Source organism: Delphinus delphis, chromosome 19 (assembly GCF_949987515.2).
Source record: "Delphinus delphis chromosome 19, mDelDel1.2, whole genome shotgun sequence".
NCBI lineage: Eukaryota > Metazoa > Chordata > Mammalia > Artiodactyla > Delphinidae > Delphinus > Delphinus delphis.
The window spans coordinates 59,064,050-59,085,374 of NC_082701.1; the positions used below are offsets into that span (position 1 = coordinate 59,064,050).

The 21,325-nt window shown below is 59.6% G+C and overlaps 1 protein-coding gene across 3 annotated transcripts in view; it reads right to left on the reverse strand.

Annotated features, from left to right (window-relative positions):
- Positions 1 to 21,325, reverse strand: part of MPRIP (myosin phosphatase Rho interacting protein) — a 136,424-nt gene that overhangs the window by 12,394 nt on the left and 102,705 nt on the right. For 2 of the 3 annotated variants that reach the window (XM_059998491.1, XM_059998492.1), the window contains exons 12-18: positions 20,736 to 20,825; positions 16,745 to 16,854; positions 13,851 to 14,406; positions 12,161 to 12,277; positions 2,992 to 3,139; positions 2,206 to 2,323; positions 935 to 1,094 (exon numbers count right to left, since the gene is read on the reverse strand). In XM_059998491.1, the coding sequence (XP_059854474.1) occupies positions 935 to 1,094; positions 2,206 to 2,323; positions 2,992 to 3,139; positions 12,161 to 12,277; positions 13,851 to 14,406; positions 16,745 to 16,854; positions 20,736 to 20,825 (1,299 nt within the window). Of the gene's footprint in view, positions 1 to 934; positions 1,095 to 2,205; positions 2,324 to 2,991; positions 3,140 to 5,847; positions 9,571 to 12,160; positions 12,278 to 13,850; positions 14,407 to 16,744; positions 16,855 to 20,735; positions 20,826 to 21,325 lie in introns of all 3 variants that reach the window. The other variant, XM_059998493.1, reaches the window with a different exon arrangement.

A 21,325-nucleotide genomic window follows, 5' to 3' on the forward strand; every position in this document is an offset into this window, starting at 1 on the left:
TGCCAAAGCCATTTACACGGCCCAATACTTTTGTGGAACTGCAGCTGCAGGATCCATGCTCCTCAGCCCCTTTCTGTCACCGTGACTAGTGTTAATCAGTTCCAGGATTTGTGCTCCTGAGTTTCTGCAGGATCAGGACCTCCTGCCACCCTCACCACTCGCTTTCTGTACCTTCTTTCCAGCCAGCAGGTGGTCGTCTTAGGCCACCGCAGTGACCAAGCAGAACCAGTCCTGCTGGAGTGTCCCCCACATATGGGCAGCTGTGGGCCCACAGAGGCCTCGAGCCTGGGCCAGGCCGACGTGGCTGTCTCCTCAGTGCGGGGTCTTGTACCCACAGAGAAGCTTTTTTGAAACTAGACCTACCTTGAGCTGTTCCATTAGCCAGGATTTTATATGTACCCTAGTTTCCTAAGGAGCAGGCACATTTTTTTTTTTTTTTTTTTTTTGTGGTACGCGGGCCTCTCACCGCTGCGGCCTCTCCCGTTGCTGAGCACAGGCTCTGGACGCGCAGGCTCAGCGGCCATGGCTCACGGGCCCAGCCGCTCCGCGGCATGTGGGATCCTCCCGGACCGGGGCACGAACCCGCGTCCCCTGCATCGGCAGGCGGACTCTCAACCACTGTGCCACCGGGGAAGCCCAGGAGCAGGCACATTCTAAGAGAATAATCTGACAGAATCAAATGCGAGCAGGGTATGGTCTTGACTGGGAGGTGTTTAAACACGGTCCCAGCCGTGGGGACGGGAGACCTGGACCCGTGCCGCCCAGCAACCACGGAGGAGGAACAGACATCTCGGAGCCTCCAGACCCCAAGGCCAGCGGCCAGCTGCGGAGCCGGAGGGGCTCAATCCCAGCAGCTGCAGGGAGCTCCTGTCCACACCCCGGTGATGCCAGACGTCGGGAGATGCCTGCAGGTTGGGGGCCCAGTGCGGCGCACCTGGTTGTGGGCGTTGAGCTCCTGGTTCTCGCGCTGGCACTGCCGCAGGGCCTGCCGCTCGGCCTCCAGCGCCTGGGCCAGGTGGGCGTTCTCCAGGCACTTCTGCGAGTACTGCTCAGAGAGGACCTCCAGCTCGCGCTGCACAGACTGCAGCTCCTCCCTGGGGAGAGGGCACTGCTCACTCCTCTGCCCTCGCCCCAGGGCCCAGGCCTCTAAGAAGCTCAGAGTCCCCTTCGCGAAGCCTCAAGGATGCCGAGACCCACACAGCAGAGCGACCGCGAGCAGAGCCCTGCACCTTGTGGCCATGCAGCTCGGCGGCTCCGTCCCTGTGCTCTTACCAGCAGTCGAAAAGCCCCCACGGGCGGCACTCCTCTCCCAGGGTTAGGAGAGGCCTCACCCACGCACCCCAAAACACGCTGTGTCAGAGAGAGGTCAGACCTGGGACCGTTTCTAGCACTGTGCCAACTCGATCCACGTTCAGAAAACCAAAGCCTCGTGACGTCGTTCTCGGCCACCCTGGACTTGAGAAGGGCTGGTACTGTGGAACCGACACCCCCTCCAGCCGAGGTGAGCTGCTCCCGGCCACCTGCCCACCCACCTGCTCCCTGACTGCACTGCACGGGAGCCCGGGAGAGGAGAGACCCTGACTCTGTGCGTTGCGGAGCCCCATGAAGGCTGGCTCTGCACGGCCCCTGCAGCAGCCAGTCGAGGCGCTCCGAGTGGTGCGAGTTCCACTGAGGGCAAAACTAAAGAGTGGCCGTGCTGGTGAACGCTCCCCATTCCCCTGCCTCTGCAAAGAGAACTGGCACACGCACGTCTTAAAGATGTAGGGGTCGTGGCCACTTCTGCCACGCACAGCCACAGAGCATCTGTGTCATGCGCTACACCGCGTCCCCTCCCCACGAACTCCTGAAGCAGCAGCAGCTGACGGACAGAAGGAATCTGGGGTAGCCTCTGAGGTCGGCCCTGAAGATCCGACAGTATTTATAAAATCTCCTCTGCCACGTCTTATTCTTTACATTTTAGTAACTGGTTTCTGTCTGACTCAGTAACAGGAGCCCACTTGGGCCATGAGAGCAGTGGTTCGCTGACCCCCAGGTTGGTGCTGGGCCCCTCAGGAAGGAGGCTCTGAGCAGCCTCAGCGCCCACGGGCCTCCACCTGCGCCACCCTGGGGACCCGAGTCTCTGTGGCTCTTACAGGGAAGGTGCCGCCCCGCCCCCGAAGGCCCTCCCTCCGGCCCTGCCCGCAAGGGCCACCTCCGGTGACTCACAGGTACTGCCGCTGCAGGGCATCGATGTCCGCATTGACACTGCTGATCTGGGACCGCTGGCTCTTCTCCAGCTCCCGTTCCATCTCCTCGCGGTGGGCATTCTTCATGGCTTCGATGGCTGTGGACAGGATGTGGCCCTCAGCACCCACAGGCTTGGGAGGTGAGACCGACAGGAAGGCGGGACATCCCCCCACTGCTCATGCCAGCCCATTGGCAGTTGGGCCGGGAGGATTCCCGGGGAACTCCCCCATGAAAGGGATGCAGGTGTGTTTTTTTCTTGATGTTAACAGAAAACCAAACTGATTCAATAAATGTCAATGTTAAATCCAAGTATGAGTTTGTAGGACAAGCAGGCTTTCAGGCTAGGCCTGTTTTCTTAGTGCCGAAATCACAAGCACCGCAGGATAGTTACATGAACGGAGGGGACACAGGCCAAAGGCCCAGGGCTCAGTCCGGACACTCTGGGCTCTCACGGACCAAGGGCCGCGGGCAGAGGTGTCCGCTGCCAGAGCAGTGCCAGCAGACGGGCCGATGAGACCAGGGCAGCCCCTCACAAGCACCAAGGGTGCCGGCGGCCACGGAAAGCGGGAGTGCTGGCGCGGGGCTCTCGGGCTCTCAAAGGGCTCCTCTAACAAGCCTTTCCCCCAAGAGAACTGTCCAAGAATTCTCGTGGGTAGCAAGGCTTCAATCTCAGCCGAAAGACGGTGAGAAGGCCAGTCACTGCTCAGAGCTGTGCGATCAGCTCAGGAAGACCCTGCGGCCCGTCCCGGGGTTAGCGGCTCCCACCTGAGATGGTGGCCGCGGTCTCCTCAGCCAGGAGGCGGTCTTTCTCCTCCCGCAGTTTCTCCAGTTCCCGCTGGTGCTGCCTCTGCAGGTCTTCGATCTTCTTCTGGTGTGTTTCTTCCATGGCTGCAAACCCTCGCTCGCACGTGGCCTGCAAGGTGCACAAGAGGCTTTACGGACTTTTCTTCTGCTATTTACTGAACAGACCTCAGCCCTGCCCTCCAGGCTCCTGGCACAGAGAAGGTGCTCTCTTGAGCTGAGCCCCGCGCCAGCTGTCTGGAGACTCACTCTGCTCCTGCGTGTGTCATGCTCCCAGAGCATTTAGAAAAGGGTGCCTGATTTCTGTGGTTGTTGTGCATCCCATTTCTCTGTAAAAGAGTTGGTATCGTGGGCAGGAAAAGGCCGCAGTAGAATTTAAAATAGCCAATCCTGGACCTTTGTGGACCGACAGGAGGGGGAAGGACAGAGTGAACGGGCAGAGGCTGGCCGTGTCTGGTCTGAGTTTCATGGGCATCAAGCACAGTCATGAACAGTAATGTCTTTGTCAGCCGCAGGGAGGCAAGGCCATCCTGTGAGTGACGGGTAGCGGGTAGCCCAGTGCACGGAGCCAGGGGGCCCAGCCCTGCCACTGCCCAACTTGGCCGCCCTCACCGGGTCACTGAACCTCTCAGGCGTCCGAGAAAATTAGGCTAGGGTGTACAACTTTTCCTTTTTCTTTGGAAGGAGTACAAAGAGGGGGCACTAATTAACGAGTGCCTCTGCTAACTGTACCGAGACCCACGACGGAAGAGCTGCTCTCCAAACCTGTCTGTGCCTCGCTGCAGCCTGGCTTGGTGTTTGACCTAGACGTGGGTGTGGGGAAGGACACAGGCATGACCCAATAAGAAGGGCTCAGACCACCCCACACCCCCTCACTGTGTAGTAGCCCAGGCCTGGCTTATCAGTTGGTCTCACTGATGGGGTGGGTATGAGGGGTGGTCTGTGCAGCTGTTCTGTGCGTGGAGGCACATTTCTTGTCTAAATCCCTTGGAAGATCTGTTTCAAAGTAGGGATCGCGCCTTTCACTGATCCTTAAAAACTGGAAGAATGTGGCCACGTTAATTCCAAACCCAAGTATCCTGTACTTGCACATGAATCAAGGAAGGGTACCAAGAAATGCAGCCTCCGTGTGGGCACCTCTGTCTCAGCCCCACGGTGACTGAGAGGCCCTTCTGAGACTCTCCAGTCAGTATTTTTCAAACTCACGGTCAGAGTCTGGACTTCCCTGCGACAGATCTGCTTCACTGGGGAAGTGGTCTTAAGTGCTGTGCACCACTCACGGGGCGTTTTTCTTCTTGCAGGGGCTCCACCTGGAAGCTGCTGTCTCCTCTCACTGCCCTCACACCCCGGGACACTGGAGGGTCCTAGCGCTGCCCTCTCGCATGCTGTGGTTCAACGTGGACTCTTGGTTAACACATAGCTGCAAGGTCTTAGTTTGATTTGAGGGCTTTAGAATAAAGATAAGGGTCAAAATTCTTCCTACAGAAACACTAAGGTGTCTTTAAAGACTGGCTGCTTCCTTGGAGAGTATACGTGTTTAAGAAACAATCTAATTTTTAAGGCAGTAAGTAATCCCTGGGATCAATCAAAGTTCCTCGGCAACCACTGTGCAGAGTCGTGAGAAAGAGCACCAGCCTTCAGCTATCAAAAGAGGGGCCCTCAGGCGAAGACCCCAGTCTCCCTGACCTCGGCAAAAATCTGCACAAGTAACAGCTGTCAGCCGGGCCCCAGGAGAGCGGTTTGGTTGTAATTTCTGCGTGTCTCACAGGGCCCAACAAGAATAGGCACAGGACAGAGGCCGCCGCCCACAGCAGGCAGCATCCAAGCCCCAGCCTGCATCACCGCCGGGGCAGAGCCTGCCCCCAGTGTCAGCCCAGGGCTTTCCTCCCTCCCAGGTTCGTGCCGATGGGCGTGAGAGCCAGGCTGGGCCTCGTCTGAGTTTCCTGCTGCGCAGACGCGCTGGGTGTTGTGGGAAGCGGCCGGGAAGTTACTTTCAACGCGGCACTGGTATGCGCCGGCCACACGGGGACTGTGTGGCACTTTCCAACAGCCCTTGAAGCTTCCTTGGGATCCAGAATGGCCTTCAAAAGCTTTGCACTGACTTGGAAACAGCCTGGCAGGCACTAACGGCCCGCCTGCTTGTCGCAGCAGCGCCGGGCTGCCCTCAGGACTGGACGCACTGCCGGCTCACAGCTGGAGGACGGGGCTGGGGACGGAGGGCACGGGAAGAGCCTGGCGTCTACTGGATGCAGCTCAAGGGATGGCGAGAAGCCCGAGAGGATGAAGCCCAGAGCCCAGGCTGCCCTGATGGCTCCACACAGCCCAACGCCCCAGGGCCCGAAACGTCACCTTGATGGGCCAGGGCCTGGGAATCCTGTCTACCAAGGTGGGTGTGAAACGGGGTCGGGGTGTGGTGGGAAGGTCACTTCTCAAAACCCCTGGAGCAAATAAGGCTGTGCTCCCTGTAAGAGCAGCCGTTCCCACCAGACGTCTGTCCCCACAGAACTGGGGCGGGGAGTGGCCCTCAACACCCCACTGCAAACATTCTAGCCTTTGGGAAGCCCAACTCTGCTCTCCTAGGACAGCAGGAAGAAGAGGACCCTCCCCAGGTCCAGGTCTGCACAGCCTGGAGGTGGGGGCAGTGGGGGAGCTTCCCCACCACCCTGCCTCGCCAAGCCCTGCTGGGACCCCACCGCAGCCAGTGGGAGGTCAAGCGGGGAACAGCCCATCAGCTCCTTCTGCTGTTCGGTGACTTGGAGCCAAGAACCGTGTCCCAGCTCCGCCTGCACTGGACGCCCCCCGACCGCTCTGCTTCGAAACCTTGAGGCTCTCAAAGTCCCTCTGGCGCTCTTCCCGCAGTGAGGCCGCGCCACCCGCCAGGTCCTTGTGCTCCAGCGCTTCCCGCAGGACGTCCACCTGGGCCTCCAACTCCTGGATGCGCCCCTTCAGCCCCATCATGGAGTCGGCCTCCCCCTCAGCTGGCCGGCTGGAGGACGGGGGTCCGTGGGCTGGTGGGGCGGCAGGGGGCCGCCCCTGGTAGTGGTGCAGGGTCTCCTGCAGGCACCGCAGCGTCTGAGAGTAATGCTCCTGCAGGGCCCGCAGCTCCTCCTCATGGATGGCCTGCAGCTCCCTGATCTTGAGCTGGAACTTGTCCTCCAGGGTCTGCACCTGGTCCACAGGCTGCCTCTCCAGGTCCTGCCTGTCCCCCGCCAAGGCATCCAGCTGGCTCAGGACCCTGCCGCGCGCGGTCTGCAGCGCACCCTCCGCCCGGCTCAGCCGCTCCCCTGTGTAGCTGACCTTCCACTCCTCAAACCACCCTCGTGGGGCAGCCAGGCTCTCACGGCGCTCACTCTGCCCCTCTTCCAGACGCCTCTGCTGCTGGCCCAGCTGGGCGACCTTGGTCTTGAGCTCCGCGTTCTCCCGTTCAACGATGGCGATCAGCTCCAGGTACTCGCTCTTCTGCTTGCGGAGAAGCCCCTCGTACTCCTCCCTCAGGGCCCCTACAGCGTGCTCGTGCTCCTGACAGGAGGCCCCCCCGCCCGACCAGGACTCCCTGTAGCCCCGGAGCTCCTTTTCATACTCCAGGCGGATCCTGCAGGCTGTGTAACACACCTGAGCCTGAATAATCGCATCTTGAACTAATAAGGAAGAATACTGGCCGAGGCCTCCCAGACAAGCGCTACGGGAGAGATGCCGGGATGCCTGGAGAAGCTTCTGACAGTCTCGCACTGCCTCCACAGAGAGAAGTGAGGTTAAAGTGGCAGAGATCTCTCCCAAGAGACTGGCCTTATCCTTAAGCTGCAGGGCGAGCTCTTCCTGAATAGCAACCAAGGCCCCAGAGCTCTGGCTGGACAAGGGACAGAGAGCCTGCGAGCCAGCTGGGTCCGGATGACTTGGTACTTCTTCTGGCAGGCTCCCAGTCCAGGACACCTGGACACCATCTCCGGCACCTGCTGGAAGCTGGAGGGTTTCCGAGACCTGCAGCATCACTCTCTCGAAGTCGGGTGTCTGGTAGGCCCCTAGGATCTCCCCCAGCATGCGCTTGTGCTGCTGCAGGGCTGCCTGTGTCCCCTGCAGGGTCTCCTGGATGCTCTGCAGCCTGCGCTGGAGGGACCCCCTCACCGAATGCACGGCAAGGCTGAGCTCCGCCCTGACCCACGTGGCGTCGGCCAGGGCAGCGACCGGGGCTGGCGGGGCATTTGGCCGCCCACCTCCCGAGGCACTGGCTGCCTCTCCGCCCAGCGTCTCCAGGTGCCGGCTCAGGGACTCGACCTGGCTCCAGAATTCTCCATCCACCAGCACCTTCTTGGCCCAGGCATCCACTGGGGCCCCAGGACAGGCCACGGTACTTTCGGACTCCAGCGGCCACTTTCCGGACTGAGAGATCTCGAGGAGCACGTGCGAGATATCGGAGGTGGTGTTCTTCAGTGAGTCTGCTATCTGGTCTATCAGCGTGGCTTCCAGAGCTATCTGATCAGAAAGGAGCTGGAGCTGCTCCTGGTCGCTCAGCTCTGGCAGGTATGGTGGCTGCCGTGAGGTCGCTTTTTCTTCCTCCGAGAAACCCGCCTCCCCTGTGGGAGGTGGCTGGTGACACAGGGCCTGGATGGCACCGACCAGCAAGCTTTCCACGCCGGCCAGGAGCCCTGCCCCCGCGTCAGCCGGCAGCGACCGCAGCTGTTCCCGGCAGCTTTCCAGGCAAGCCAGGGCCTGGCTGTTCTTCACCCGGAAGTCACCGAGCTCCTCCACGTGGTTCTCAACCACCTCCGCCCTCGCCTGTCTCTCCTGCTCCAGCTGGGAGGCCAGCGCGGCGACCTGGAGCAGGCTGGCACGGAGCTGCTCGCGCAGCCGCGCCTCGGTGCCAGCCCACTGTTGGTGCAGAGCGAGCAGGGCCTCCTGGCTCTGGCCCTGCTGGCTCTCCAGCTTCACTGTCACATCTTTGAGCTTCTCCTCGGTGACGTAGAGCTTGGTCTCCAGGGAGTGGATGATGGACAGGTAGGTGTCCGAGTCGCTGGTCGCTGGGAGCGAGCTGGGGGTGGCCTCCGACGACATGCTCTCCTCCGAGGGTGAGCGGTCCTGACTGGTGTCAGAGGACGTGCTGCTGGTCCAGGTCCTCTCAGACCCGTCAGGGTGGGTGTACTTTTGGCACTGGATCGTGGAGAACCGGATTCTTTGCCTCTTAAGGCCCGGTGCTCCCTGGTCGGGCTTTGAGGTGCTCTGCAGGTGCCCCTCCCTGTCGGACACTTCTGACCTTGGGGGCACTGGGCTCTTCTCTCTCCTGGGGCTGCTGTCCCTGTGCTCCTCCCCCAGGGCAGCCCCCGGAGGTGCGCTGGCAGCCTGGAGCTGTGGGCCCGAACGCGCGACGCCGTCCTCCTCCTCGGCTTCTTCCAAGAAGCTCCGTGGCTCCTCGGCGTCCTCTGAGGACTCCTTTGCCTGGAGCTTCACTTCTGTTTCCTCTAAGCTGCTCCCCAAGACAGTCATCTTAACCAGCACATCCTGGAGATCCCGCTCTTTCCTCGCCAGCGCCTTCTCGTGCGTGTCCTGGATGCACCTCAGCTCCTCCTCCTTCTCCCGGAGCCGCGTGTGCGCGCCCTGGAGCTGGCTGGCCACCCTCCTGTAGGAGCGCTCCAGGCTTTGGTAGTCAGCCTCCCTCCCCTTCAGCTTCTCCTCAAGCGCAGCCACGTCCCCGTCGGACAAGGCGACACGGCCCATCAGCTCTTGGAAGCGCTGTCGGATCAGGTCCCGCTCGTCTCGGAGGCTCTGGACGTGCTCGGCCAGCTTCTGGATGCTGGCCTCCTTCATCTCCAGCTGCTCCTCCAGCCGGTGCACCACCTCACTGCCCTCGGACTTGGCACTCAGCTTCTCCTTCTGCAGGACCTCCATCTGCTGCTCGTGGTCCTGGAGCCGGTCCTCGAAGGCGCTGGCCCTGTCCTCTGCCTCCTTCAGGCTCTGCAGAAGCTCCTGCTTCTCCCGCTCACAGCTCCCCAGCAGCAGCTCGTAGTTCCTCTGCAGCTTCTCCTCCATCAGCCTCTGGGCCCGCTCGCTGGCGCTGAGCTGCTGGCTGAGGTCGGCGATGCGCTCCTGCAGCCTCTGCACCTCCTTCTGCCGGTCCCGCTGCAGCGCCTGTTGCCTCTCCAGGTCCCGCAGCTCCTGCGTCCTCCCCAGCAGCAGGGCCTCCGCGCTCTGGAGCTTCCGCTCGCTGGCGCGCAGCTGGGCGTTGAGCGCGGCTTCGCTGTGCTGCCGCTCCTCCAGCTGCTCGCGGACCTTGTCCTTCTCCAGCTTCAGCTCGCCCTGGAGCTTGGCCAGTGCCTGCTCCTTGATGGTGAGCTCGGCGGCGGCATTGCCAAGCCGCGCCTGGAGGCTCCGGATCTCGGCCTCGTGGTGCCGGATCGCGTCCTTGGCCTCCCCGTAGCTGCGCTTCAGGGCCTGGATCTGCCGCGTGATGAGCTCCTGGCGCTGGCACTGGGCCTCCAGCTCGCCGTGCAGATCCTGGTTGACTCTGTGGAGCCTCTGCCAGGCGCCGGACGGGGAGGTGGCCACTTCAGTCTTAAAAAAACCGATGAAATACGGGTTAGTAACACTCGGCCTCCCAGTTCTGAGTGTCACACCTCTGGCCAGGGTCAACCACAGAAAGGCTCCTTGGTGGGTCTGCCTTTTATCCTCTGCACAATTTTATTTTCATTTAAAAAAAAGAAAAACACCTAACAAATCGTCTGTTTTTTTTTTTTTTTTTGGTAAGTAGCTGCTTCCAGGTAAACAGAAAACATGGACATTAACATTCAAAACAGCTCTAACCGAACAGCTTCTAGGAGAAATAAACCAAACAAAACTGAATAATGGAGCACACTGATAAGCAAAACGAAGACTGAGGGACGAGAGACTCCAGCAAGAGGGACGGGCAGGAGCAGAGCAAAGCATCCGTTTGTTTGTTTTGCAAAACAAAAGGCACACAGCTCCAGACCACAAACCCCACCAAAGCGCAGGACCGGTGACGACGCCACTTCCTTCTGGGACAGGGGAGAAGGAAGGGAGGCACCGCTGGCGGATGTCAGCGAGGTGACATCCGAAACATTTTCCTGTGAGAGGTGGAGCCCGTCCTCTACAGTAACAGGAAGAACTAATCTCTACCTGCAAGAAGACAAAACGAAGGGGAAAACGCAAACCATGGAGTGAAATATGAGAGTTAACAAAACAAACAAACCTTTGTGGCATATTCAAAATAAGAAAGTGAAGCATGCAGAAAATAAAACACAATTGAAACAAAACTCCCCAAACTAAAAGGCATGCAGAACAGACAGAACTAATTAACGCAGGAAAAAAGAAGAACGTGAAAGGAGTGAGAACAGCTCAGCCTAAGAACTGGCCTGCCTGTGGCTCCCTCCAGGTGTGCTGGTGGGGAAGCCACAGATGTGACACTCAGTTACGGTAAGTTAGACACTCCACGTCCACACCCTGCCAGCTCCTCCCGGCCATCGGCGCGGAGCCCACCCCCAGCTGCAGATCCTTCTCACCCTTAACCCCAAAGCCCCTTGCTCATTCAGACTTTTGATTATAAGAATTGTCAAAGCACATAGGGAGGTTAAAAGTAAACTGTCCTTTGACCTGGCGGGGAGGTGTCAGCATGTCAGCTGACGGATGGGCTTCAGTGCGGGCTCATGCAATCGTCCAGGTCAGACACAGGACAGGGTAGTAATGTTCGAACTCTGCTGCCAGGATTTTTACCACCTGGTGTGAAATGAGTGCGTGTAGGATGGCGGCCCAAACCAGGGTTTAAAAAGATGCTTCCCAAACCTGCGAGGTCTGCACAAATGACTCAGAAAGCCCCGGAGTGAGACATGCAGGAAAGAGGGGTGCCCCCCATCACCAGGTTCCAGTACCTCAAGAGTCTGAACTGGGCATGGCGACAACTATGGTTGAAGGGCTAAGGAGGAGGGTCCAGGGGACACGGGGTGCCCAGGGCCATGGCCAAAGCTTAGGGGGAAAGGAAGGCAGAAGAAACGTGCCACAAAAAGGGCATGGAGAGAGGTAGGAGGGCAGACTCCGCCCAGAAGATCCACTTGGACCAAGGAAGCTAGTGTGCTGCAGTCTGGAAATGCTGATGCAAAAACTTATCACAGAGATTCTGGGTCCTTGAGAGTCTGAAGAGCCCTCGGGGACGAAGTCTAGGTCTACACAGGCAAGGAGGCTGATGCTGCAGGGGAGGGGTGCCACGGGTTCTGGTCAGTGCAGGACCCTGACTTGAACGCTGTGCCTTCAGCCTTGGCCAAGAGCTCGAGTTCTCCGTCCCATCGCCCTGTCTTGCTTTCCCCCCGGCACTCATCTGTGAATCACCTCTCCCCACTGCACATTGGCTGAAGGGGCAGGAGAGTGTTGTTTTATACCCCAGAACTAGAGCAGGGCCTGAAACGCTGCGGAAGAGTTGGCTCACGTCGGCCTGCTCCATCCAGGTGACCTCCTGCCTGACAAGATGCCTGTGGCATGCCCGCTGCTGCATGGGGGTGGCGGGGGGCGGCACTCTGGCACAGAGGCCTCTGCAGGAAGACGCTAGGTTTGGACTCTCAGCTCAGGACTCAGGCTGCTGCCCTCCCTCCCCTCCACACCACTGGGCAGGCTGGCTCAGGGCTGGGCGGCCATGTTTCCCCCTCAAACTTCAGCCTAGGCAGAAAGTAAGAAATGGGCCACTAGGCTAGTGGTAACAGTCCCAGGCTGCCTTGTAGGTGTGGTACAGACACGGTCAGGGGCAGGAAACCAGTTCTAGCTCTGCCATGGGCATGTGGCTGTTACTCAAGTTCTTAAATTTGTAAAATGGGACTAATGCTGCCACTGTGAAAAAAGTTAGAAACAACATGCAAACATGTGATGTTGATAATAAATATATATTGGACTCTTTGGAAGCCAAAGAGAAAGACTACTACTGAAAACATCTAAATAACCCTTCGACGTAGAGGGCTCAGGCAGATCCTCCAACTTGTTGCACAAGGAGGAGACCCAGGCAGCCCACTGCCCAGGGAGCCCGCTCCAGTGGCACAGGAGTCCAGAGGCCTGGCACTCAGTTTTGCACGTTCCTAGCCTGCCTGGGTCCTGCACACTGAAGCCCGAGGGCGCCTGGAGGGCCGTGGCGGCCCCGCAGCCCTACCTGTAGCACATAGCCCTCCCGGGCGCTCTGCTCCCGGCCCAGAGCCACCCTCAGCTGGTCCTGCAGCAGCCGGTTCTGCTCTAGAAGGTCTGAGGCCTCCTTCTGGCTCTGCTCCAACTGTTGGCAAAAAGACACACGTTTTTAAGCAAAATGGCGGTAACAGGAGCAGCAGCATGGCACGGGCGCTCGGTGGCGTGCCCAGTTCCAGCTGGGCTGGAGCTCAGTGGCGCCTCCGAGGGCCTTGCAGGCGGCCACACCTGGGTGGATGTGCTCGTCGGGTCTTCACCCAAGGTTCCAGCTCAAGCTGTGAATCAACCTGGGCAGCCACGTAAGCTCCACACCTGCTTGAGGATCCACCAGGTGCAGACCCACCAGGAAATGAGGACTTCGTGCCCCTGTCAGAGGGAAGACTGCCCACTGGGGCCTTTGGGTGTTCTCAGCGTGGCCAAGCACGCCCGTGCTGCCCCAGGGCAGGCCTCACGCCAGGCTCGACCTTGGCTTCTGGGGAAACCCTGTTTGACCAGTTGGGTACAATGGATTTCATATAAAATTCTTTTTGTGAGAAGAGGTCCTCAAGAATTGAGCTGCTTCACACTCTTGCTGTCACTGGCTGTGAATCCAGCCGTCACCCATCTGCCCCCTTCTGGAACCTTACCTACGTGCCCTCAGCTGCTGGGCCGTGGCAAGCAGGGAGCTGGGTGTGCAGCAGACTGTGCTGACCGGCACGCGGACCTTGGTTTTCAGACCTTGCTGTCTGAAACAAACTCAGGGTCCAATGTGTGGCCTGTTGACTTGCAGGCTCGTTTTGGCTGTTTAGAGCAACGTGAGTTTGAACTGTTACTCTTCCACATCTTGCCTCTATTACTGTATTAACAGGCGTAGAAAATGGAAAAAACTGGGAAAAAATCCAAGTGTTGATGCTAGTGATAAACGTCAGCCTCGTGAATCTAACCAAATAAGAAGAGGATGAGAGGTGGGCAGGCCAGTGGCCAAGCTGTGATTTCGTCAGCCACCCAAGTCAAGCGCACACGTGAATCGCATCCTTGAGGACTCCTGAGAGGCAGCTGGAACTCCACCTCCTTGGCCGTGGCACCTCTGCTCAGACTCACAAACCCACGGCCCAGCTTCTGCAGATTTGACTTCTGGGCGCTTCCTCATGAAGGGAAATGTCACGTTACCAAGTGCAGGGACCGCTCACCCACCTCTGCATCCGGAGGAGGCTCGTGCCAGGCCCCCCAGCAGGGCCGTCCTGCCCCCAATACCTAGAATCAGCCCCGCCTCCTGCTGCCTGCCCCGCACCCATCAGGTCTCACTGAGGGTCACAAGGCTGCCCAGTCCAGACAGAAAGCTAACTCTGTTCACATGTCTCTTCTGCCCCCAGCCTCTAGTGCGTGGCGGAAGCAGGGCAGACGGGGCCCCACCTGGCCTGCAGCCCACCCGCCTCATCTCTGGCACCTCTGGCTCTCAGTGTCAGCGCCACTCCTCTGGTCTCCAGAAGGGTCCGGTGCCCTCCCTGCCACCCCCCACCCCAGCGTGCCTCAGGCCTGCACTGCGCTCGGCGGGGAGGCGGGGGGGCTGTCGCGTGTCTGTCTGCCTGAGGGCCTGCAAGCTCCTGGGGCGGGTTAGGCACAGCGGGTGCCCGGGAAGGTGGCTGCACGGAGCTGCCCTGCCCATGCCGCCCGGCCATTACCTCCTTCTCCAGCACAGAGGTCAGCTCGGGAGTGGACAGTCGGTCGCTTCCATCCTCAGAGGACAAGTGCAGGGGGGCGATGGGCACTTGTTTCTCCTCCCGGAGAGGGGTGGTCTCCACCTGATGCCACCGCTGCTCGATCTCCACGTGCACGTTCTGGGTCCTGAGGTCGGCGGTCGCGGGCGGCCCCGGGCCCCGGTCGACCTCCATGCGCAAGGCCGTGTCGTCGATGCTGGGCCCGTCAGCCACGTCCACCGCCCCAAAGCGCTTGCGCCGTTCCTCCCGCCGCCGCGCACGCTCCCTCTCCAGCTCGCCGGGCTCTGCCTCGGGCCGTGTGGTGGCAGGCCCCGGGGCGCTGGCTCTCTGCTGGGCCAGGGCCTGCTGGATGGGGCGGAACTCGGCCCAGTCGAAGGTCTTGGAGCGGCCCTCCCGCCTGCGCTCACGGGCCCGGCTCCGCTTCTGCTCGGGGTCTGGCTCCCCGGGCTCCCCGTCCTGCTTCTCCCGCAGCCTCGTCTCCGAGGGGGAGCTGCTCCGGTCTTTGCCCTGCGGCAGCGAGCTGGGGCGGGGGAGACAGTTGGTCAGGCGGGGCTCCCGGCGACAGGGCCCAGCTCCCTGCTGTCACCACATGCCTTTTTCTACGCGGCTGTGGCTCCCACAAGGAAGGGGGAGACTCTGCCTTGACTCACTGACACGTCTGTGGAGGGAACCCCAAGTGGCACTGAGTGGTGACAGCAGAAAAGGAGCCGCAGACAACAGCCCAGAGGTCTCCCGCAGGATGATAATGGGGGGGCCGCGAGCCCCTTCAGGCTGCGCCGGGCACGGCCACACCCACACAAGGCCACGTGGGAGGTAGACCCCACGGCACGCAGGCACTGGGCCGGCGGTGACGGAACAAGCGAGACCAACAACCGCTTCCCTCGAAAGGCTCATGGGTTTTTAAAAAGCAGGTATGTAACACGGTCAGGTCTGTGTTTTAAAAAACCACTCTGGGTGGCTGGCGTGACAGACGGATCAGAGTGATGGCCCTGGGACCACCTGTGGGCCAGTGAGCTCGATGGCCCAGGTGGCACCCACGAGCCGGCACCAGGCAGGGGCTCACTGAACAGGACTTGAGAGGACTTGGTGGCCCACCCGGGGCAGAGGTGAGCAGGAAGCAGGACACTCGAGGGCACCTCTTCCTGCCCAGCAGCTGGATGCGCCTCCCCCACCTGCCCCACAGCGGAGGTCCCCGGGCAGGGTGCTGTAGGGCACTGGTTGTGGCCGTCCGAGGCAGAGGTCTCCGGGCTCCAAGGACAAGAGCCTGCGACCCTGGCCTGAGCTGACTGGCCTCTGGTCCCCCCCAAGCCCTCAAAACAGGGTGGGAAGACCCCCAGCGCGGTGAGGGTTGGGCCTTGGGGACTCCAGGGAACATCTGTGTTTGAAAGGTGGCCAAAGAGAAGGGAGCCTGCAGAAGAAGCATCCTCCCTGTCCCGGGAGGTGGCCCTGGGAGCTTCCAAGTCAAGACCACACGCTTGCACACAGTTTCTCCAGAACGGACCTTTTCAACAATGCCACTGAACTGAGAGCTGGCCCAGGCCTCGGACTGCATAAGCCATTAGGATGACACAACAAGCCGGACCCGCCACTATCCGCAGGAGAAGAAGCCCCTGCGACTCCCCACCAGACTTGGGGGGGCCGCGGTGTGCAGCTCAAACCCACACTTCTGACATCTGTACCTGTTTCCAATAACTTTCCCGGGACATGGCCTTGCTGCACTAAAAAAATCCATCTTTTCTCAAAGTATAAAAGCCCACACAGAACAAACTGGGTGAGGCAAGCACCCCGGCTGTGAGGCGGCTGACCCTGGAGTGCACTGCTCATCAGGAGGACACTGTCCCCATGGGCTGTGGCCCCAACACGGAGGGGAGGCGCCTCTCCCAAGCCATGTGTCGCCTGAGCGCGTTCTTCCTGCCCTTTCTGAGGCCAGAGCCACACACCTGCGACATCCCAAGGCTAACGAACCCAGCCGGGCCCCGACCCACCGCACGCAGCCTCCTCAAAGTACCCGGAAAGAGCTTTGGTCTCTGCTCCTGGTCGTAGAGACTCGGGAACAACCAGGTATTCTGTTCGTGCAATAAAGGAAGGAATGAACAAACAATCGAACAGACAACACAGGACGGAAGGACTAGAGAGGAGAGTCCTCCATTTAGGGTCCCTTCCTGCCTTCTTGTTCAAAGAGGTGCAGGTCACTAGCAAGGAGGCCAGAACTTGACCAAGGTGTGAGGCCGCCCTAGGCCAAGGAGCGCTCCGTGGGCACCAGGGTCGCCCCCTGGGCGCAACCTCCAACGCAAGAGAGTCACTCAAGAAGCATTTAAACGACCGGACCGAAAACCGCAAGCAAGAGGCTCTCAGAACCCGCAAGGCGCCGAAGCCGTGAGGGTCAGGGCAGCAGAGTTCTCGACATCACAGCACCAGCCACACACAGGGAGCTTCTCTGCTTTTTGTAAAATGAAAACTTCAGGTTTCTAACCATCAGGGCAGGAGGAGGAAGGTGTGGGGCGAATCACGAGATTTATGAAGCATGGATGTTGACATGGGGAACCGTTTCCCAACTTTGGCCTCCAGCACCAAGAGATGCAAAGAGAGCTTTGTCACAGCTGCACGGAAATCCAGCAGATTCAGGAGTGAGGCAGAAGGATCAAGAAAAGGAAACGCTAAGGTGGCCTGTGAATGCGGCATCGGAGCCGCCCTCACCCAGCCGTGGCTCAGTGCCCGGGCCCTGGGGAGCTTCTCCCGCGGCCAGGCCTGAGGGGGAAGGGTAACCTCCCAGGAGGCCAAGTGGAGAGTGAGTGGGCGGCGGACTGAAGGCCGGGGGGCAGGCTGTGCTGGGCCCCTCGGGCACCCTCCCGGCTCACCTGGTCACGTCGGGGGCAGAGATCGGGTGGACGTGCTTCATGATGGTCTGGATCCAATTCCGCCGGATTCCAGACGTCATAGCAGAGAGGGTGAAGGCGCCCTCCTTTGTCTACACAGAAGACGAGGAGTTAGCAGTGACTGGCACCTCCCCACCCCTGAAGAAGGCCCCGCAGGGAGGCTGGCGGCCAGGTGGCCGTCCCAGGAGTGCGGTATGTGCCTCACTCAGGATGAACAGAGCTGGAGGGCAAAGGAGAGAGCAAAGCCGCGAACACTGTCATGGCTGTGGCTAACCCGGGCGTCCCCTCCCCATGGGACCCAGCAGGCCTTTACTTTTACTGACACTCCCTGCTCTTTAAGGAGCTCGCAGACTGGAAGGAAGGAGAACGTGTGTGCGGGAGCAGCGGGAAGGGGCCAGGGCATGGCAGGGCTAGGGAGGGTGGGCGAGTGGACGGGGAAGGGGTGCATGACCCAGGTGGAGGGAGTGGGCCTGGGGCGTGCAACCACGCACAACAGGCTCACAGGGTGACCGGGGACAGGAGTGGCAGGCACGAGGCTCAGTGGTGGCTGGGGCCCGATGGGGGCTGTGTCTGTTGGGCTGAGGAGGGGCAGGGAGACCTGCTGGGCGGCCGGGCTGGTTGTTCAGGTGATGAGAGGGGCTTCAGAGAGGTGGAGGAGGTGGCATGCACAGCGCAGCACTGACAGGCTTGTGGGGGGGGGCACCTCAAGGACAATCCCTGGACCCCCACACACACACTTGGGTGAGTTGGTGGGATGCCAATCAAGATGAAGGACATCACAGGAGGGGGCGGCATGGGCAGTGGGTGATGAGTGGCCTGGAGACACAGTCCCTGTGGCCCTGAGCGGCCCACGCGGCTCCAGCAAAGCTGAGGAGGGGTGGGGATGCGGGTGAGGATGTGGTGGTGGCTGCACAGAGTCCACTCCCCTGCCTCTGAGCCCATGGGCTCCTGTCTTACAGAAGTGAGGGAATCAGAACTCTTCAAGCTGCTCAGGCTACTCATAAATGGACCCACGAGACGTCAGCAAAACAGCTGATGGGAAGACACTGTTAGCAAGATGGGTTCGGGACAGGAGCTGGCATGGCCAGGGGCCAAAACTAAGAGAACATCAGGGCACTGCAGAGCACAGCACAGCACGGGGTGACCTCGGCCCACCCCAGACCCCACCTGGCGCCCCATCTAGACCACAGCCCACCACCCACGTCCACTCCTCTCTCCCTCCGGTTCCCCCCAAAGCAGGCCAACCGCGGTGGGGGGGGGCGTGGCCTCCAGGCTCCCTGAAGTGCTGGCCCCCGGGCCGCCTCCTGCTCCTGGTGTGCTGTTTATGGAGTGTGACCTCGGCCACCTTCTCCCACAACCTCAGTTCTCAGCTGCCACGAGCTCTCTCCCGGCCCCAGGCCCACACGCTGGCTGCTTGTCTACCAGTCTCAGAGGGCCCATCTCGGCCTCAAACGCACCACGGGCCAGGACGCTGCAGGCTCCGCCAACTCCCGCACACGGCTCGCCGCACTCTGGGTCTCCAGCCCTTGACCCTGCCCCTCCCTCTCCCGGGCGCCCCGCACTTGCCAGACACCTGGCCTCCCGTCCCTGCTGCCCCACCAGATGCGTCTCACAGACACTCAGCTGCCTCCACATTCCGGTGCTTTCCACAACTCGGGGCAAGGCTGACTCTCAACTCGGCACTCAGGGCTCCCCCATGCCACCCCACCAGCTTTTGCACTCAGCCCCCTGGTAGATGCCACCAGGTCTGGTGGCCAGGCCAGGGACAGCTTTGCCCCTTGAGATCCTAAAGCTCCCTAGTGAGCCAGGCCGAGTCCCGCCAGGAAGCTGGCCTCCCGTGCTGGGTGCCATCTCTCCCGACTTAGAACTCCCAGTCCACGGGGCTCATGAGAAAGCCCCAGAACTCATAAGCTCACTGCCCCCCACCCAGGTAAAGTGACGAGGGGTCAGGCTGGTGGACGACATCAGCCAGGGAGCACAGGTGACTCAGAAACGCCCCATCTGTGACCAGGAGAGTCCCAGGTCACGGCCTTACTGCACAGAAAGTGACCCTAGAACATGATGTAACCTGCTCAGTGATGGGAATGGACGCATACCCCCAGGGTGCCCTGCCCAGAGAAGCCTGCCCTTCAAGATGGGGAGGTGAGAGGCTTCCCTGGTGGCACAGTGGTTAGGAATCCGCCTGCCAACGCAGGGGACATGGGTTCAAGCCCTGGTCCGGGAAGATCCCACATGCCATGGAGCAACTAAGCCCGTGCACCACAACTACTGAGCCTGCACTCTAGAGCCCACGAGCCACAACTACTGAAGCCTGCGTGCCTAGAGCCCATGGTCCACAACAAGAGAAGCCACTGCCATGAGAAGCCCGCTCGCCGCAACTAGAGAAAGTCCGCGCGCAGCAACGCAACCAAAAATAAAAAGAAAAAAGATGGGGGGGGGGGGCTCAGCGTGCGGCCCACAATGCCAGAACTTGGCACCGTCCCCAAATCTGTCCACAGAGAGGAGGCTAGAGGTCTAGCTCACTGAGCATATCTTTTCCCCCTAAAGGGATGAGGGGCAGAAGGGCATCACGGTGGGACGGCACGGGCCATCAGATTGGCGCCACCTTCAGCTATGACTTGATGCCCCCCACAGATGCCCTGCAGCCTGGTGGACTGGGGGCTGGATTTTTCCTTTTAATGAATTCATTGGCCTTCAGATCTGAACTCACTCCTCTGAGTTTGGTTAATATTAGTCATTGCCACATGCTGCATCTAGGCTGAATCCAGAGATACAGCTGAGTCTCTGGGCCCAAATGTCAGAAGGTGACGCTGCAGGAGTCCCAGCCGGGGAGCCCCAGTGTGACAGCTGTCAGGCCACTTGGTTCCTATCGCATGCCTAAGGCTCTCATGGGGGAAGAATTAGCTTTCCCCAAAGGGAGGTCTGGCCTTTGCCCTGTGTCCTTGTGATGCACAGTGGGGCTAGCCAGACCAGAAAGACCAGCCATGCGGTGAAGGGCTGGGGCTCTGGCCATGCGCCATCAGCCAGGCTCTGGGGGACAGGGGGCTGGCACCTGCATTTGACCATGTGGACAGCAGTTCAGTTGATCAGTTGTGAAGCCTCTATAAAAACTCTGGACACAGAGGCTTGGGCCTGGCACCAGGCCTGAAGCTTGGGCGAGCTTCCCATGTTAAAAGCTCTGTGTGTCATCACACGTCAGCGCCAAGAGGGAAACACGTCCCAAGGGCACGAAAGCTTCACTTAGGGCCCTCCTGTTCAGTCCAGTTCGCCACACGTTGCTTCCTTGGGCTGGTACCAATCTGTGTCCCTCTGCTAAAATAAATCTACAGTCCTAAGTACGGTGTTTTCCTGTGTTCTGTGAGTCCTTCTGGCAAATTATCAAATGTGAGGGTGGTCTGGGGCACCCTCAGACTTATAGGTGGCATCAGAGTGAGGGCAGACACGGTAGCCGGGGGCCGGTGCCCTCACCACGAGCCTGGCTACCTCTGAGCAGCCCTTGGAGCCCGAGCTTTGATGACATGGCCAGTGAGGACTGTTTCATCTGTCCGATCAGATTATTTTTTTGAGGACGGGGCAATGCCTTGCTCGTTGGGGTCTTCACAAGATTGTGGGGAGAAAGGACTCCAGTGAGTGGGTAAGTGGATGAATGAAGGACAGAGCAAGTGCATAAAAACCCAGCACCCTGAGAGTTAAGAACTCAATACTTTCACTCTAACTTCCTACATCCCACATCCTTCCAACTGGCCCGAACTCCAGCGTTTAAAAAATGGGAGAAAAAGAAAGAACCTTTGGTTAAAAACCCTTTTAGACAGCCTTGAGAGAGATGCTAATGTCTTAATGTTTGCCGAGACCACAGATTGGGGGTGGGGTGAGGAGCTCCAGGGCAGAGGAGGGGACAGGATGAGGCACCAGCTGGTCAGGCCCACGGCCCCACCCTTGCACTCAGCCTCCCTGCAAACCCCACCCAGCTCACATGGATCTGGAAGCCATAGTTTCTCTGCACTGGGTACTCCGTGACATCATAACATGTAGACAAGTCTATCTCCCCGTCCAAGTCGGCCGCCTGTGGAGAAAATGAGGGATTTAGAAAGTAAAGGCCAGTGCCCCGTGAACTGTACATGCTCACAGGCAGGGCGCCGCCTACCCCACGCCACCTAGAAGCATCCACACCACCATTTTTCACACATCCTGCCAAAGACATCCCATGCCCGTGGTTCTCAAACCTCCTTTACACTCCTAAAAATTGATGGTGCCAAAGAGCTTGTTTATGTGGGTTGTACATACTGATGATATCTGCCTTATTAGAAATTAGGAAAAAAATTGAAAAAAAAATTTATGCATTGAAGTACACAAACCCATTTCATTTTTTAACAAAAAGTAACATTTAAAAAAAACAGCAAGAGATTTTTGCAACTCTCTTTAATGCTTAACTTCCGAGGACAGCTGGGTTCTCACACCCGTCTCTGCACTCAAGTCTGTTTGTTGACATGTTTTGTTTTTTTGTTTTGGTGGTACACGGGCCTCTCACTGTTGTGTGCTCTCCCGTTGCGAAGCACAGGCTCC